Source organism: Typopeltis vanoorti, chromosome 9 (genome assembly GCF_054136105.1).
Source record: "Typopeltis vanoorti isolate ZY-2024b chromosome 9, IOZ_Tvanoo_1.0, whole genome shotgun sequence".
NCBI lineage: Eukaryota > Metazoa > Arthropoda > Arachnida > Uropygi > Thelyphonidae > Typopeltis > Typopeltis vanoorti.
The window spans coordinates 122,459,295-122,479,131 of record NC_143557.1 but is presented as its reverse complement, the minus strand read 5'-3'; the positions used below and the strand labels follow the sequence as shown (position 1 = coordinate 122,479,131).

Here is a 19,837-nt window from a genome sequence, read left to right as displayed (position 1 = left end):
TCCACTGAACTACACGGGTCTGCTGATTGCTTTGCATATTCATAGTTTGTTTTCTGGACTGACTTTGCTTCTTCGGTTGAGTAGAGAGTAGAGTTGAACTATTGCTGAGTTAGCTTTCGTTGCAGGCATGAGAGATGTGGGAGTTGAAGTTGAGTCAGTTATCTAGTTTGATTCCCAGGTATTGTTCTTCTTTTTGCCATGGGATATCGGTATTGAACATTGTGACTCTTCCATGGTGGTTTGCTTTCTTCCTTGTAAAGAGTATCGCCATATTCTTGTCTGCAGTGACGTCTATTCTCCATTTTTGAAACCATTTTTCAAGAATTGTTGCTACATTTTGTAGTCGTTGTGTGGCTAGGTGTGGCCTGAGTGATCTGGCCAGTATCGCCATGTCATCCGAATAAAAAGCCATGATGGTTGATGCAGTGTTTGGGACATCTGAGATGTAAATATTGAAAACTAATGGCGATAGAAGGGAGCCTTGCGGGACACTTGCTGTGATACTTCTTGTAGTGGATCTGAGGCCACGAAGTTTCGCTTGAAATTTTCAGTCTTTCAGGTAAGAATCTATGATTTGGATAAGTTAGTGAATATTTTGCAGTTATTAGTTTGTGGATAAGGCCTTTGTACCACACTTTATCGAAGGCTTTCGCCATATCCAGGAAGATTGCACCTGTATGTTGTTTCCAATTGAATCCAGTAGTTATGTATTCTGTAAGTCTGTGGATCGGTTGAGTTGCGCATTGACCTGTTCGAAAACCAAGTTGTTCTTTTGGGATTAGGTCTAGATTGTCCGTTTCGTTTTGTAGGCATTTTAGTATTACCTCGTACTTATTCTGCAATTTTTACAAGGCCTGACAAGAGGCTGATAGTTCTGTAATTCTGTGGAATTGAGGTGCTTTCCCCGGTTTGTGGATGAAGATTATATCTGCCTGCTACCAGCGAGTGGGTAAGTAGTTGAGTCTTAGCATCGCATTGATGATAGTTACCAGATGCGTTATTGTTTTGTGAGGGGGTGCTTTTATAATTTTGTTCGAAATCTGATCAGGACTTGGTGCTTTTCTGTTGTTGAGATTCTTGATGATTTGGTATATTTCCTTTGGTGTAGTATAGCTTGTGTTGTCACTGCTTGTAAGATGATGAGGTGCACAGCGTACTTGCCTGTGGATTTTTTCCGATGAAGCGCAAGTCCGCATGAGTGTAGTTTGGTTGAAATTGCAACTCCAGGGCGTCTGCAAAGGTTTCTGCTTTTTAATCGTCTCGATAGACTATGCCTCTTTCTCCGTGGATTCGTTATATGTTGGGGTGATCGCTGCGAAGGGCTTTAGTCATTTTCCATAAAGTGCTATCGTCAGTGTTTAAAGAGCTTAGTTTCCTCTCACATAGTTCATTCTTATGGTCTTTGATCGCATATCGGACTAGGTTTGTTGCCCTGTTTAGCTCTTATTTATCCTGGGGTGATAGTGTTGCATGATATCGACGTCTGATCCTGTTTTTGTTGCGGATAAGCTTTAGAATCTCTTCTGGGAGCAGGTTAGCTTGAGCTGGAGCAGTAACGGTGGAGACTGTTGCAAGGCCAGTTTGGGTTGTGCTTTCCAGCTTATTGATTGCTGTGTCTACTTCTTTGGGTGAGGAGATGGTTGGGACAGGGCCTGTGATGTTGCAGAGAGTTGCGTTGAGCTTCTTGATATTTGTGTAGGATTGTCAGGTGATGGTTTCTGCTTCCCAGTCTAGGCTAAGCAGAACTGGATTGTGGTCGGAACTAAGATCATTAACAAACTGTAACTGGAATTGGTGCAGGGTGTTCCTGAAAATGGCTATGTCCAGTACGTCAGGTTTGCCCAGTGGTCTGTAGTGTGTTGGTTCAACAGGACCTGCTATGGTGATGTTTCTTGTCATAGCGAATTTGTGTAGGCTGTTCCCATTATTTTTGGTGTTTTGACTGTTCCACGTGAGATGTTTTGCGTTTAGGTCTCTTGCCACTATTGTTGCTTCGTTTGTGTCAAGGAGCTGGGGGAGGTCCGAGGTTAGGAATGGTTTGCCTGGAGGGTTGTAGACTGAATATAGTTTTAGACTACCTATGTTGCTGGTATATATTCAATTCCAGTTTCTTCCAGGTTTGTAGTTGTTGTTTTGTTGATCTCATTGCATCTTATGCTTTTTTTGACAAGGATAGCCGTTCCACTCCCCCACCCTCTCGCGTTGAGCCTGTCTGTCCTAAGAGTATGTAGTACCTTATTTTGGAACTGTCGCAAGGCCGAAGGTGCGTCTCGTTGATTAAAATGATGTCTATCTTATATCATTCAGTAAATTCTTTTAGTTCTAGGAGATTGTTGTTTAGTCCATTAGCATTCCAATATGCCATCTGTATTGAGTTAGCTGTGGTAACCGTGTTATCAATTAATCATGGAGAAGATGACTTGTGTGTTCTTGAGAAATTTGTTGGTGTTGGCCTAATTGGGATTTGTTTTGCTAAAGGCCATTAACATCTCTCCTAGAGTGGCAGCTAGGATTGCTGCAGGCATTTGGTCGCAAGATGCCGGCTTGTTACTTGTAGAGACCGCAGATGCGTATGATTTCTCGGGAGTAAGAGCACGCGTTCTTATTTCTGGTGTGGATTGCTTCTGAGTGGGCGGGGGTAGTGCCTCTCTAGTCTTCTGCAGGTTAGATGGGTGGAGTAAACATCCTTGCAGTTGGCTGGGTGTGGGCTGCCACAATTTGCACACTTAGCGGGTGTGGTTCGCGGTTTGACGCAAGTGTGCGAGGGATAGTTGTCACCGCACTTGTAATCTGCTTTACATAGTTTTTGTGCATGCCCATATTTTTGGCAGCGATGGCATTGACCGGCTGAAGCCTTTCTTCTGAGAGGTTCGGCCTTGATGATTAAGCTGTGGACTACCTTAAGGTCATAAATTTCTCTGTGGTCTTTACTGATCTCAACTAAGACCAGAGGCATGGGGCGCTTGTCTGCTTGGTACATGCGTGTAATCATAATTGGCTCTAGGCCTTGTGATCTGAGGTCAGTAGCTATTTCTTCAGCTGGTATGGTTTCAGCCAGACCTCTGATAACTACTTTTTAGATTTTTTTCACTGTTAAGCTGAAACGTGTGATATGGGACTTTCAGTTCGTCCATAAGTCTGTTGAGCCAGCGGTAGTCCGAAGATCCTTCTGATTGAATCCGGATTCCTTCATCTGTACTCTTGGAAGATGTAAATTTGATGTTTGCGTTCTTCATCATCTCTGCAATTAAAGACCATTTTTATTTTGTTCTTAAAATTACTGGCGGAATCCTCTCTTTGGGTTGTGCCCTGGAGTAAGTCTCTATTCTTTCATCATGTTGTGCTGTTAAGTCCATTGGAGTTCTTTCCAAGGGTTAAGGTATTATTTCAGGTTCTGCAGCTGGTGACTCCTTCATGCGTTTCTTTCTGCTGACAACCTGATAGTCTGTAGAGTCATCTGAGTCCACTAGGGGGCTGGTTGATAACTGGCGACATAAGCTCCCTGGTGTTATCTTGAGAAGTGCTGGGGAGAGGATCAGGAGATTGGTAGTCCTCTCATTCAACTTCTGCTATTTGGTGTATTGCTACCTTTCCTGGCTATTTTCTTTGCAACAGGCCACTTACATGCTTGAAGACTGCCAATAGCTGTTTGAAGTCTAGCTCATCATATGGAGTGTTCATGATTTGGCTTAATTTGTGATTAGAATAGAGAACAGAGGTTGCTCTAGTGTCCCAAGGAACTTGCAAGTAATCCTGTGGACTTGGGGGTCCATCAGCAAATCCTGTAGACACTCTCAGGTGTCTACCAGCAATAAAATGCAACTAGCAGGGAAAAGGAGTGTCACAAAATCACTTGGCCACAGATTGAAATCCTACCTCCCTAAATAAAAGCATAAATGTACCACTGGTCCTCATTGGGGGTGGGGCCTGCCAGCCATTAGACCTCTTGTATGTTTCATGCAGAGGGGAAGACAATAGGAAACAAACTGTGTCTGTGCCAGTGCAATGCGCGTTTCGTGAAAAACCTTGTAAATAAACTAATCAGGCTCAGTCTAAAATAATACGTCCATTCACATCAAAATCCAAAAGCAGAACCACGCACCAAACAAACTCACACCAGCTTATAGAAAAAAATTCTTGTAATACTGAGGTTATAGCGACAAGAGCTTATATACTTTGCTATACGAGTTGTCAAAAAGGTGCACCCATAAATTACTTAAATAAAAGAGCCAATAGGCTTCACTTCGGCGATGTAACGTTATTTAAATGAAGGGGATATTAAATCGCACATTATTTCAAAGCCGAACAAGAAACTCAAAGATCGGAATCAAAGAGTTTCATGCTGCATATAGTAAACTATAAAAATTTCGGCGGATTGTAGCATAAGCTAAAGCACATAGTTCAACACTAGGGCAACTCGTTACAAAGGTGGGTTAAGTGCTGATCACTATTCTTAGTATTACCCATAATGTAAAACACATCTCCTAGGAGATGTATGATGTCATACATTATGGTGGAAGGTCAGTACCCAGACCGGTTTCGACCTTTATTGAGGTCTCATCCATGAGTAGGTAGACCAGATAATACTGAGGTTATAGCGAAAAGAACTTATATAGCTTCATTATATTAATTGGTATCTACAAAAAGCATTAAAGGATTTATTTATCCCATTCTGGACAATTTTAATATTATTTCGTTACTTTTACTATTTTTTATTGTATACTATCAAATTATATATTTAAATTTGATTAGACTCTCCTTAATCTCTTCATCTTCCTTTGTTTGACACTTACAGAAACGTTCTAAAACAACTAAAAAGTTATTATCTAATCCCTGAGAAAATCTGAAACTTATTTGAATTATTATGTTTTATTTCATCATCATAACGCTAATTTCGGGTATAGACCATATTGGTCTGTTCCAGTCTCATTATGGATAGAACATGCAAACCGAATGGCTAACACCAAATATCCTAAACAAATACTAAAATATAAGCGAATTGGAAAGAGAGGGCAGGGTAGACCTCAAAAAAGCATATTGGATGGACTACCCTGTATTCTCTTTTCAATTGGCTTATATTTTAGTATTTGTTTAGGACATCGGGTGTTGGCCATTCGGTTTACATGTTCTATCCATTTTTGTTTATAATTGTTTAGGTTTTCTTCTATTGTTTTTGATTTTAGTTCTTAAAAAAAAAAAAAAAAAAAATCAGCTAACGCCTTTTTATTCCCGTATACGGGGAGTAGGCGAGGCCATTAAGCCCTATCTAACTTTTGGAGACTGAGTGGGCAGTTCAATCTCCACTGGTACCAATCAGAGATAGATGGCCCAAGGCTATCACTAATTAAGCGGTACTCAGTGAAGAGAGACGGCTCAAATGTGCCGCCATCTCGTGGTCCCTAACCCTAACACAATATATTTAATGTCTGAAATAATGTGGGTTCTACGGTCGATTTTCTTGAGTTTACAGGACGAAAAACCCGAGTTTCCGGGAGGAAAAACCTGCTTGCCCGTGCCAGAGATCGACTAACTCGGGAACCGGTCGAAAAAAGGCTTAGAAAAATTTCCTCTAGTTGCCGACTAGACTCGCTACACAGGCTCTGATTTTAGTTCTTTTAAAATGTCTTTGTTCCTTTTTTGATCTAATAATGTGTATTTTGCAGTTCTTCTCATAAATCTCATTTCACTTTTTTTTTTATTCTTTGTTTATCTTGTTTGCTTATTTCCCAAATTTCACTGCCATATAATAATGTGGGCACTGCTAAAATATTGTATATTTCCAAGTATGTTTCTTTTTTGTACTATATTTGGGTTGAATGTTCTATTTATCAGGCCTATAATCTTTAAAAATTTTGAACTTTTTAATTTTATGTCTTTTTGTCCTTCATATGATATTTTAAATTTTTTTTTATTTTTTATTTCTTATCTTTATTTTAACTTATTTCTACTTTCAGTTTTATTCTTATTTATACGTTCAAAATGAGCCTTTCTTTAAGTCACTATTATATATATATATATATATATATATATATATATATAAACTGAGCCCAAGATTGGTTCAATAAAATGGCACACTCATTTAATTAGTGGCTCACTGTTCTTTCATCACGAATTACCTCATTGCCAAAAAGGCGGCAATCTTTTGAATTGATCCAGGTTTAGCATAAATATAAAATTCTAAGCTTGCAGTAAGGTTATTAAAAAAAAAAAAAAAAAAAAAACATCCAAAGGGCTTCTCAGTTCTTTCAACTGGCTATCTTTACATACACACAGCATCTGGAATGTGTGTCAAGATTTATATTTGAAAGCCGAAGCAACAGTGTGTAGCCCAGAATTTTTTAGGGGTAGGTGTTGAATAGAGGAATTTTTGCAATGTTAGATTTTGTGGCTGGAAGTTTCCAATTTTTTTCTTGCTGCTGATATACTTTTAACCTTTTAAATTTATTCAGAGAAAAGTATATATGTGTTATGTTCTTCTAGCAGAAACATGCGAACAAGAAAATATTTTAAAAAAAATGCATGATGAACTCCAGTTTTCATATGAAAGTTAGCGAATTTTTTTAAAAAAAAAATTTCTGAATACAGTGACAATTGCTCAGGTTGTGTACAGTAATTTTGATTTTGCAGCTATATATCATTGTTTTGCATCATAATCGATCATTTAATTTATATTTAAATGAAAAAAGAAATGCACAAAAAACAAGCTACCGTTTTTGTTACTCTTTTTTTCCTGATCACATTATTAGCAATAATGATAGGTTTAGAATTTTATAATAGTATAAATACCAATTCCTTTCAAATATTAATTAATCGAACTCTACTACCCTTACTCCAGTTATATCTTCTGACGTAAGATTGTTTCGTCATGGATTTTAACATGTGTTTATACATTTCTTATATGTTCAAAGTAGCATGCTTAATGTTTCTAATTCCTGTGGTGTGATGATGATGTTCTAGCTGCTTAAAGTTACGATGCATGCACAATCACCGTGGTTTGTAAGTGTAATTTGATATTTTAACTTGTCTTCATTCTACTACTTTTGTTGTTTGGGTCGTACGAGTATAGTACGACATGGCATAACTAAAAAAAGACACCTGAAACTTTGAAAAATAGCGAGGAATGGATCTCCTACTTCAGATTAGCCGACTAAAAATTCATCTTCTGGATCATGTGCTACGCGGATCAAATATCTGTCGGGGGATCTCAATTTGGTCACGTTTTCGTGCTCGCTTTAAACGTTGGAAACATTCATATGGTGTTCCCATGCTCGCTCCACAAGAGGTAAGAAAATTTCTTTAGCACGTTAATTACGAAGTTAATTTTTTTTTTAAATGCAAATTGTAGTTTAGATGCGGTTTATAGTTTATTTTTGGATTCGTGCTTTAAACCTTGAAACATCTGAAATAATCATATAGCCGGTAACAGTAAAATAGCACTTGAGAAGGGATAAAAAGAATATTTTTACCAAAACTCCTATCATAAAAGAAGATGTTTAGTCAATGCTGATATTCATCCTTTCATTTACGTAATGCGTAATAGTTAATTGGCTATTTATATTTCAATTTATAATAAATTCCCTAGCCATTCCATCTATCTGGAAAATTAAATTTAACAGATTCAACTTGTTTGCAAGAATCTGTTACTGATGTTATATTTGTATACCTTTAGCTACTCAAATCATGTATAATGAGTTTCATTAGCACAGCAAAATTTTGTATCATCATCAGCTTCTTATTTTAATGTGTCAAGTTACTAGGGAGCAAAGACGAGCAGAACATTTAATAAAATTACAGAATGGACTATGGGGTAGTCCATTCTGTAATTACTAATTATCCTACATTTGGGATAATATAATAAATTATCCTATCCCAAATGTGGTAACTTCATCTATAGTGTGCATTTTTAATACATAAAGATAAAATATATACCTTAATACACAGAGATATCAAAGAGAAGAGCAGAAAGGAATAACTGTGAACAAAATATATCCAGTTAAAATTTTGCACAGTATACTCCATGTTTATCATTTAAATGCAAAAACTGAGGAATTTCATGCAAACTGAGGAGTCATTCAATTGTAGTAAATTTTATATCGTTATCATGGGTAACCTAACTCCAAAAAGAGTAAAAAGTAATAATAATCTAAATTCAGTGGAAGAGTTTATGTATTACAAGAGTAAGAGTTAATCAGGCGTATGACAGTTCTTTTGAGTCAGTATAACAAAATATAAAATTTATTGCTGCTATAGGCCAAGGAGTGCCAGGGATAATGTGGAACACGTGCATCAGCTGATTAGTATGAATGCAAGTCAAGTAATTATTATTGGGGACTTCAACTTTGGAGACAAAGGTTGGAAGGAGGAAAGATTACATGGCTATAAATGGAATTTATATACTTACTGAGAGATAATTACTTGAAGCAGAATGCTTCAAGTAATTATCTCTCAGTACTCTGGGTACCAGTGTTTGGATCTTTTTATAGGATCAGAAGACTTGTCCATAACTAAGATGGCTATAAGTCCATAACTTTTGCCCAATTGCCTTCAATTGGACAAAATGATCATGTGGTCTTGACTTGGGAGGTAGCAAAACATTTGGAAATTCCAGATAAGAGTGGTATATGGGGAACTACAAGGCAGGCAATTATTATTTTAATTTAATTTGGAGGGAAATATTCAGTTGTTTGCAGATGATGCAAAGAAGTTGAGTAGGGTAATAGTTGATGATGGTGATGTAGTGAGCTTGCATGATGGTTTAAATATTTTGAAAGTTTATTTTTCACTTGATTAGACTATAATAAATTTAATTTAATCCTTTATCAAAGTGTGAGGAAACAAAGTTTGCGCCTGAAAATATCTTCAGGACTGGGGTAAGGTAGTACCGAGGTCTCCTATAGGTAAAGATGACCTCGCCATTGCTTCTGCCTGGTATCTCCACTTCTGGGCCTGGCTCCCACTGAAGAGACCTCAATAAAGGTCGAAACTAGTCTGGGTAGTGGCCCTTCCCTTAATGCATAACATTATACATATCTGCAAGGAGATGTGTTTTGCATTATAGGAGATACTGAGATAGGAGTGATGTTAGCTTGGTCCACCTTTGCTGCGAGTTGCCCGGTGTTGTACTACCTTACCCCAGTCCTGAAGATATTTTCAGGTGCAAACTTTGTTTGCTCACACTTGGATAAAGGATTAAACTAAATTTATTATAATAGTTTAAATAAGCTCACAGTATGGGCAAAATATAATGGATGTCAACACTTAGGAGAAAGCTTGAAGCAGTACCATGCTTCAATAGCATCCAGATCTGTAAGGGAAAGGTATTCACAGTGCATGGGGATAGTCAAAGGGTATCCAGAGAAGCAATATCACACTTTGTATACCCAAGGTCAGGAGGGTAAATCAGGTATGAGTAATATCATTAAGGAAAAGCTATAAAAAAGATGTTATGGAGAGTATATAAAAGGAGAAAGGTGACCTGCCAACTCATGAACAGCACAAGGAACAGGCAAAAAAAAGGAGACCAGCATGGTAAAGAAGGCAAAATCAGATTATTTGAAGAGGTTAGCCAAGCAGGTGAAAGGAATTCCCAAAGAGTTTTTTTTCAGTATATGGCAAGTAGGAGCAAAAAATGACAATGAAAGGATAACTTTAATGAGTGCAGATGGCAGAGAGGTAACAGTGGCAGATGAAATTGTTGAGCTGCTGAGTGACCATTTTGCAAGAGTATATCATCCAAGTGAAGATATTATGGAAGAGGTAACAGGGACTGATGTGAGAACAGAGGTTGATGAATTGGAGGTACTTAGCATATTCAAAAATCTGAATGCAAATACAGCTGGGGATTGGATGGGATATTGGCTCTCATTTTAAGAGAATATGCAAGGGGAACTAGTGATGTCTTTGACTAGGGTGTTTAACTTAAAGCTCAGCTCTGGCAAAGTGCCAGGAGAGCAGAAGAAGGAAAAAATAGTTCCTTTGCATAAAGAGGATCTATGGCAGCAAATTATAGGACAATCAGTATTTCAGGAGCAGTGATACAAGCAACATAAAAGTTGGTAAAAATGAGAATTCAGTAATGGATGGATAAGAAACATGATACTCTATGAGGGGTCAGTCATGCTTAGTAATCTACTTTTTATAATCAAGTGACAGCTGAGTTGGATAAAGGGAATGGCTACATGATGATACTGCTGGATTTTGCAAAGGCACTTGATGGGATACCACATGAATTCTGTTATGCAGATTGCAACAAATGGGGATGGATAGGAAATTGGTGATATGGATAAAAGAATGCTGACAGACAGACAGACATCAAAAAGCAGTATATTGAGAGCAGAATCCAGGAGAATGCATGTGACTAGTGGCAGTGGCATAGCTGGGGGGGGGGGGTCTACCCCGGCGCACTTTTCACGTGAGGCACAATTTTATTTTTCAATGATTCTTCTATTTATGTTAACTTAGTAATTTTATTACTTAATTAATAATTAGTTTTCAACAGCTATACTTACAACTAAATAAACCTAAACATAGTGTTTTAATTTCTTTCCCTACGTCATTTTGACTTTTTGTAATATTTTTGGTGTGTATTGAGAGGGGCGGCAAACTCGGAGACCGCCCCAGGCAGAAAAAGCTCTAGCTACGCCACTGACTAGTGGTGTGCCACTGGGCTCTGCACTTGGACCATTCCTGTTTAATTTGAGAAATATTCAGTTGTTTGCAGATGATGCAAAGTTGAGTAGGTAATAGTTAATGATGTAGTGAGTTGCATGATGGTTTAAATAGGCTGACAGTATGGGCAAAACATAATGGATATCAATTTAATGTGGAACAGTGTAAAGGTATGCATTTTGGGATAAAAGATTACACACTATGTACACATTGGGTGAACTGTGCTCCAGGAAATTGATCAAGCCAATGAGTAGGTGATAGTAGTAGAGAGTTTAAGTTTAGAGTGCACGTTGCTAAAGTAGCCATGATAGCTCACAGGATTACTTGGTTATTAAAGAACACATTAGCAAGCAGAGGTAAAGGAGTCATTATTCCTCTTTATAAAGCCTCAATATGACCACATCTAGATTGGTGCTCAGGAATGTCTTCATCATGCACTTATACATTCAAAGCTAGATTATGGGTCTCGAGTCTATGGTTATGCAAGACAGAATAACCTGTGATGGTTGAATCCCATCTAAGGAAGAGGATCCAGAAGCAAGTGACCAAGATGGTAAGAAGTCTGTGGAATGCTCTTCTTATGAGGAGAGATTGAGGATTTGTGGATCACAAAAGTTGACTGATAGGCAAAAAAGGGAGGTATGATAGAAACATTTAAATTACTTAAATGGTTTTATAGGAGTGGTGCAGAGGAAATGTTTCAGCACTTGGCTAGAGGGATAGAACAAGAGGTCATTCCTGGAAATTGAGTAAGAGTGTGGTTAACCAGCATGTGAGGACTAGATTTTTTGCTTAGAAAGTGGTGGATGAATGGAGTGAGTTGTATGTTAAAGGTTTGAAGGAGAGGTGTGATAGATATCCTGTTGATAGTTTGTGTCTCCCACAATGAGTTTTAGGACTTCTTGGAGCGCCTGTGAATTTCTTGATAAGTAGCCTTGAGGGATGTTCAGGCAACTATGACAACACCACATGATTAAGTTTACATTATTATTAATAAAATAAATTATATTCTTGGTTTAATCCTTTATCTGAATATAAGCAAATAAAGTTTGCGGGTGTAGTATCTACATGACTTTTGTATTATACATTTGTATTATAGAGGCTAACGACTTTACATCAATTGCAACAGCAGCCAGGTTCTTGGGATTCATCTTTGACAGAAAACTTATTTCTTGCACACATTTGTCAACTAAGAGAAAAGTGCACAAGAGCATCTAATATCTCCTTTGCTTTCTATCTGCTACTGAATGGGGTGCAGATTGATCTTCATTGCTTCGTCTTCATCATGCAGTTATACATTCAAAGTTAGATTATGGGTCTAAAGGCTATTTTTCTAGAAGGCAGAATAACCTGCGATGGTTGGATTTCATCCATCTTTAGGTATACAGATAGTACTGGTGCCTTTCACATCACTCACTCAGTCTTTATGTTGAAGCTGGTTCATTTGTCAATGAACCAGCTCTATCACTTAGACAGAAACAGTTGTTTCTTAATTATGCCCTAAAGATAGTCTCTTCTATATCATCCTACATGAAATAGTCTCTTTTCACTGCTTTTGGAAGCTCAGTATCACACACACATCAGACTGCCATACATCCTGTTGGTATGCATGTTAAAGAGACTGTGCAAGCTGTTGGCATAAATATTGACAACATTGCCTACACCAAACATAACAGCATCCCTTCTTGACAGGTTTTCACTTCATCCTACAACCTCTCACTCTGTTAACCACAGAAATCTCACACTCCATCATCTGTTTACCTGTAATTGTGTAATGCACACAGAGCAGCCCACTCTGGTTTCTTGCCCATATATATATATATATATACTGATGGCTCAAGAATTGACACCTGTGCTTCCTGACATTACTATCTCCAACCAGATCCCACCTGATTGCAGTAATTATATAGCAGAGTTGCATGCCATTCAACTTGCATTTGTGCATATATAATAAAAAAAAAAACACTACCAAAAGTGTGTAATTTATACAGACTCATTGAACTCTTTTTACAGTCTATCTCCACTCCAATGTATAATCTACATCCAGTGCTGTATGAGGTGTTACACCTATTGTTCAAAATGAAAACCCTTTAATTTTGATATTCAAATGCTGGATTCCCAGCTACATTGGAAATAAGGGAAATGAGACTACAGATGCAGGTGCCATATCAGCTCATACTTTCTCCATATATTGTTTGAGTACCATATACATGCCACAGACATTTTATAAGTTCAATGCTCAATGGCAGTCGTCATGGCAGGAAGCATCGACAAACAATTATATGACATTAAGCGTTGCCATTCTAGTCAACATGGAAAGAGAAGAGAGGAAGTTGTTCTTGCTAGGTTCCATATAGCTCAGTCATCTTAGACGTTCTTACTTTACACAAGAGAGAGGAACGAAATTTTTACCTACCTAGCCAAGCCATATACACTGAGGCAAACGTTATCAGACTCAGACAGATTGCATGATATTTTTAAGCTTCTACAGAGAATTAATCGCATTGCACCCTTCAATTGGAAAAGGACATAAGTTCAATTCTTGTCATGATGGGAGGAATCTTTACATGTTTTTTTTTCTTCTTTCAGTTGAATGTGAGTTAGCTGATCTCATGCAGAGGTAGCACGTTTGTTTTTTCTCCTAGAAACTTGGGTTTTTCATCCCGCACATAGACAAATCGGCATTCAGAACATGCTCAGTTTACAAACAAAAAATACTAGTGGTGGTGGACAGTAGATGGTGTCGGCATAGATTATGATAAAATAATAAAATGATGTTAGTAGTGGTTGGTGAATTAAGTGGCGGAGATGGAGATCTGTAGAGTTGGTGTCCTCCCTCGATGAGTCTTTGGACTCCTTGGAGATGTCATAATAATAAAATATATAATTTGCTGTTAAATGATTAATAGCATTATGTAATAATGATTGATTATTATATGATTTCTGTGTAATCCTTTAAACTGGTATAAAATGGCCTCACTCTGATGTGAAAAAATAAATTGGTGTCTTATGAATTTCAGAAAATGATCATTTTTTAAAAAATATTTTCAGGTAACTACAATTTTGCGTGCAGGTGAAACCAATTGTGAAATCAACTCTGGATCTGTTCGTGCTTTTGATGCTAGTCAGCTCGCTTCAAATTCCCCTATTGAAGACCGTCTCACAGGAGGACGATGTTTATTAACAACAGGATTAATATTTGGGGTATTTGATGGCCATGGAGGTCATCATTGTGCAGAGATTGTTAGTCACAGGCTTTTGGATTATATAGCAGTTTCACTTTTACCTGTACCCCTTCTTCAAGAATTTATAGATTCTTCTAGTAAATCTCTGCCATCCTTATTGGAACCTTTTCATAAAGTAGAACTAACAGATGAACAACAAACAGTCCATATATCCAGCTTAATGAATTTTGCTGAAATTTTATTAAATAAAAGTTCACAACATTCAGAATTTCAAATGCAGAAAGCACTGGTTCGTGCTTTTGTTAAACTAGATGAAGATTTATCAATGGAAATTCAAAGAGGAATAGCTGAAAATGATTTGGAAATGTGCTCTTTAGCAGTTACAGGTGCATGTGCATGTGTTGGCCATATAGATGGCTCTCATGTACATTTAGCCACAAGTGGAGATTGTAAAGCTGTATTGGGGGTACTTGATGATGATAACAAGTGGATATGTAAGCCCCTGACTATAGAACATAATGCTGATAATGTTAAAGAATTAATGCGGGTCCTTGATGAGCATCCAAAAACTGAAGAAAATACTGTTATAAAGAATGAGCGACTGTTGGGACAGCTAGCACCATTACGTGCATTTGGAGATTTTAGTTATAAATGGAAACTTAAGTTAATTAAGGACATACTGGTTCCTGCATTTGGTCCAGGAGTAATTCCACCTAACTATTATACTCCTCCTTATCTTACAGCCTCACCTGAAGTCATCCATCATCGTCTAACACCTCGTGATAAATTCCTAGTCATTGCAACTGATGGACTGTGGGAGCAGATGATGCCTCACAAAGTAGTCAAGTTTGTTGGACAGCATATGAGTGGTAAACAAACACTTGATCTTCTTAAATTACCACGAAAACACATGGTTTTAAAAGATATAAATGATATGTTATTTCAACGACGTTGGGGTTTGAGTAAGAAACCAACTGATGCAAATGCTGCTACACATCTAATACGTAATGCTTTAGGTCGTACTGAGTATGGTATTGAACACAGTAAACTTTCTGCAATGCTTTCTCTTCCTGAAGATGTGGTGAGAAACTTTAGAGATGATATTTCTATATTTGTTATTTTCTTTGATTCAGAATTTTTACGTCAGTCACCTGCATTATGATCACAAAACAGAATTGAACTCAGATTTAAGAACAAACACTTTACCTTATTTTCTTATCTTAAAAATGGACCTTTAAAAATTTTAAAATAACTATTCCTTCAAATTTAGAGCATGATTGTATATTATATTTGCATTTGTTGACCAAGCTGTAGTTACATTTGTTTGATCATTTAGAGATGGTATTTCTATATTTATTTATTTTGATTCAGAATTTTTATGTCAGTCATCTGCATTAAGATCACAAAAGAGAACTGAACTCAGAGTATTTGATTTACAACCAGTTTACCTTATTTTCTTAATGGACCTTTACAAATTTTAAAATAATATATTCCTTCAAGCTTATGTACTTATACAATACAGCATAAATGTATATTACATTTGCATTTGTTGACCAAGCTTTTGTTCGATCATTGATGAATACTTTGTATAGTTAGTAAGATGTAATAATGTAAAATAGTTATTTTGTAGGATAGTAAGTTGTTGACATAAAACAGTATGTATATGAAAACAATTAAATTATGACTGATTGTACATACATGAAAATAATGTACATATTAAAAGAAATATTTATAAAGATCATGACATAAGTTTGCATTTTTTGTGGTATTTCATAAGATTTTTTATATTGAGTTATAATAAACAGCAAAGGAATTGTTTAAGAATTGGAGGTAAATGAAAGGAGATCTCCATGGAGCAGATAAGGAATGCAGACCTGGCATCCAGTTCTCACCTTGAGCACTCAGTTATTAGGTGTACACTTATACTGAATAAACATGAATGGACAAGTTTGGGACTGAGTTGACTAAACTATTTCTGTTGAAGTGTGAGTAAGGCCACGAAAGTTAGAATTGTGAAAGAAATGGTATTTCCAGTAGTGATGTATGGATATAAAAGCTGGATTATTAAGAAGAAGATAGAAAGTAATCGATTCATTTGAATTATTGGTGTGGAGAAGACTTAAAAATCTCATGGACTGCAAGAATGACCAATAAGAAGGTTTTAGAGAATATAAAAATAAAATGCTACTTGGAGGCAATGATCACTAAACAGAAGTTGATGTACTAGAGACATATGTGAACTGGTCAATCATTGGAAAAGGCAGTTATGTTGGGAAAGATTGAAGGAATGAGAAGAAGAGGAATACCACAAATGAGTGATGGACAACATAAAAGAACTTACGAACTTGAACTTACAATTGTTGATTGTAAGATGGAGAGCCTTTGTTCTGTTCACAAGATCACCAAGAGTTTAAAACGACTGGATGGCACATAACATCATCAGATTAAACTACATATACAATATGATTTGTGTACCATAATCAGATCATACAGACTAGGGATATACCCACACCTTCTAGCTGTGTTGAAGGAACCAGGAAGATCTCAAGCTCAATAGAATCGAAGATAGGCACCAACAGTATAAGAGATATCAATGGAAAGCAGATTAAGGTAGCAGAAAGATTACAGATAGAGAATGTTAACATGTCTAGTATTGCTGAGACTAAGAAGACAGAAAGAAGTGAAATTCCTCTAAATAATAAGTCTAAGATGATTTTCTTCATGCAATAGTGATCAAGGAAAGAAGTAACAGCTCTATCAATCAACATAAAGATTTTTTTATGCAAATTCCACAATTGGTAGAGCTTCTGCTACTAATGGCTCACGAAAAAGGTTAAGCAAGTTCGAGCCTGGTTAGTAGTTGGAAGGGATTCAGTCATTCAATGCTGTTGGCACACTCTCCCTTGATGAGTCTTTGAACTCCCTGGAGGTGTCACATAATAATAAAAGATTGTAAACCTAGGACACATCAGTATTAGCACAGTGGGTGGGTGTTTCTGCTCTAAAATCCAAGCATGGAACTTTTTCAAGTCACTTGGGTTCTCTATTAAGTAAAATGGTGGTATCTTGTACTAGGTGATAACATTCATCTGCCACCTGGAATTGGAAATGGAGTTAATTAATAAAATTGAATGCAAGTCAATTTCAAGTGGCAAATTAAAAATAGAAAACTGAACAATGAAATTTATTTATGCTTATGTTCCCAGAGAAGTCAACAGTAGAAAGCAGCAGAGAAATTTTTTGAGCCATTATACAGAGGGTAGTGATATAAAATGAATGTTAGTTATTGGACGTTTTTCCACTTGGTTATACTATAAATTAAAGATTCCAAGAAAGTATATACTTGGTCTATATACGAGTTGCCCCAGTCCTGAAAATATTTCAGGTACGAACTTTGTTTGCTTATATTTGGATAAAGAATTAAACCAAATATATAATTTCTTGGTATTTTTTAATTTATAGTATAACCAAGTGGAAAAACTTTCAACAGCTATCTCTAATCCAGAATATTTTAATAATAAGGTGTGACACCTTTGGTCTACTCGTATATGAAAATGACTTCTGCATTACTTCAACCTTAGTATGATTGATTGACGATCCTGCTTTTGGCTTTTGATGAGAACGGATGTATTATTTTCGACTGAGCCTGATTACATTGCATACAAGGTTTCTCAGTAATCTCGCATTGCATTGGCGCTGACACAGTTTGATTCCTACTATCTCCCCCTCTGCACAAAACATGCAAGAGGTCAAATGGCCAGCAGGCCCCACCCGCAGTGAGGACCAGTGGTGGATTTAAGGTTTTATAGGGAGGTAGGTTTCCAATCTGTGGCCAAGTGAGATACTGATACTCCTTTCCTCAATTAGTAGGTTGCTACAAGACTAAATTTTGCTAGTAGACCAACTCAGTCTACAGGACTTTTGCTGGCAGGCCCCTAGCCCTGCGGGATTATATATTGCTAGTAGTCCATCTAGGTCTTCAGGATACTTTGCTGGCAAGCCCCTAGCCCTGTGGGATTATTTATACTGCTGTCAAACAATTTCTGCTGGCAGGAGATCACCACTCTGACATGGAAAACATCAAAGAATAGATCGAGATCTTTAATAAGCAGCAGTCCCTAGAGGTACTGAAATTCATAATAGGCAAGCTTGAATCTGACTGGCCAGGTTTTATAAAACAGTACATTCACTCTAATGATCAGGATGGAGAGGAGAATGAGATATCACAAGAAGAACTCATTACTGCTCTGTCACCAAAATCCCCCTGTCAAAACAACTCTCAGGGAGAGCATTCTAACAAAAGACGAAGAACTACAGAGGACCAGATGGATGAAGACTTGCCAACACCAGATATCCCGAGGAAAACCGAAAAGGTACCACCTGTTATACTAAGGGACAAGGACAAATGGACCATTGTCACATCAGCCCTTAGGGAACATAAATATGAGATGTTATATTCCTTGGCTAAAAATCAAGATGAAGGAGTCAAAATCCAGCCAGGTCTCAGTCACTGACTACAGACAATTGACAAAACTAATGGATAACAAAAGTCTTCCTTATCACACTTTTGCTTTACCCAGTGAAAAGAATCTCAAAGTAGTACTTTGTGGGATAACCGAAGGTGTCACCTCTGAAAAAATCACTGCTGACCTTATGAGTCGGGGCCTAACACCAGTAAAAGTGAGCAGGATGTTCAGGTCAGATAAATGGCCAATGCTGCTGGTGCTCATAGAAATTGACAAGGCACAGAAAGAGATATATGAACTGACTGCGATCTGTGGCCTCAGAATTTCTACCAAGCCACTAAGGAAAAAGTCATCAGTTGGGCAGTGCCATAGGTGCCAAAGGTTTGGCCATGCCCAAAAACTTTGCAAGGCAAATTACAGGTGTTTGAAATGCAGCGAGGGGCACCAGACCGTCATGTGTACCAAGCCAAGATCCGCACCAGCTAAATGTGTGAACTGTGGAGGACCTAACCCTGCCTAACCTAACCTAACCCTACAAGGGATGCTTTACACACCCAAAGAACCAAGGGTCAGCAAAAACTACCCTTCCAACACATTTCAGCGATGCTCAAGACAGCCACGAAAATCGCACCCTAGTCCAAATTATCTCCAGCTTGACAACTCAGGAAAGAAAACAAAGGCCCAAAACCTATGCAGAGGCAGCACGAACAAGGGCTGCTCCATTCCATGATCAAATAAGCTCAAATCTAACATCGGTATTAACTGCCTCACTAGCTACCATGTTACAGCATGACAAATCCTTCTCCATCCTCCATGAAAAGATTCCTACAAGGTACCCACTTAATTCTAACAGCCCTGAATAATGAATAAAAGAAAATTCCATCCCAGCTCTCTCATAATCACTGCATGGGGAATGCCAATGGACTGAGTAATAAAATCCTAGAACTGCGAGAGTTCACTTACAGACACAATTCTGACATAATATTAGTAAATGAAACACATCTCAGGCCAGCTAATAACCCCAAGTTACAGAATTATATTATGTACAAAACAGACAAACTCTCCAGCAGTGGAGAAGGAACAGCCATATACATTAAAAACGACCTAAGCCACAATGTTCTGACCAATTCACAAACCAAGAACCTAGAGATAACGGGCATTGAAGTTCATACTAACAATGTTGGCAGTATCAAAATCTATGCTGTGTATAATCCACCCAGCATTCCATTATTGGTATCTGACTCGGACACTATTCTCGGCTTCACAGACTCTGTCATCATGGCTGGTGACTTTAATGCCAAACATACAGCCTGGTATGGCTTCACAATCAACGACAAAGGTCGAACTCTAAACCATTACTCAATACAAAATTCTATTGTTGTAGCCAGACCCACAAAGCCCACCCATCACAGCTCAGCTGGAAGCTGAGATGTACTTGACATAGTTATCCTCAAAAACATCAGATACCAATATCAGCTGGAAACATTAAATAAACTTTCGTCCGATCGCAACCCTATT

At 37.5% G+C, this 19,837-nt stretch overlaps 1 protein-coding gene across 1 annotated transcript; it reads left to right on the top strand.

Annotated features, from left to right (window-relative positions):
• Positions 1-6,878: 6,878 nt before the first annotated feature.
• Pdp (pyruvate dehydrogenase [acetyl-transferring]-phosphatase 1-like protein, mitochondrial) lies at positions 6,879-15,525 on the top strand. The gene is made up of 2 exons (XM_090397936.1): positions 6,879-7,282; positions 13,720-15,525. Exons 1-2 carry the CDS (start codon positions 7,121-7,123, stop codon positions 15,013-15,015), a joined length of 1,458 nt encoding a protein of 485 aa, XP_090254062.1. The 5' UTR covers positions 6,879-7,120; the 3' UTR covers positions 15,016-15,525.
• Positions 15,526-19,837: the final 4,312 nt, after the last annotated feature.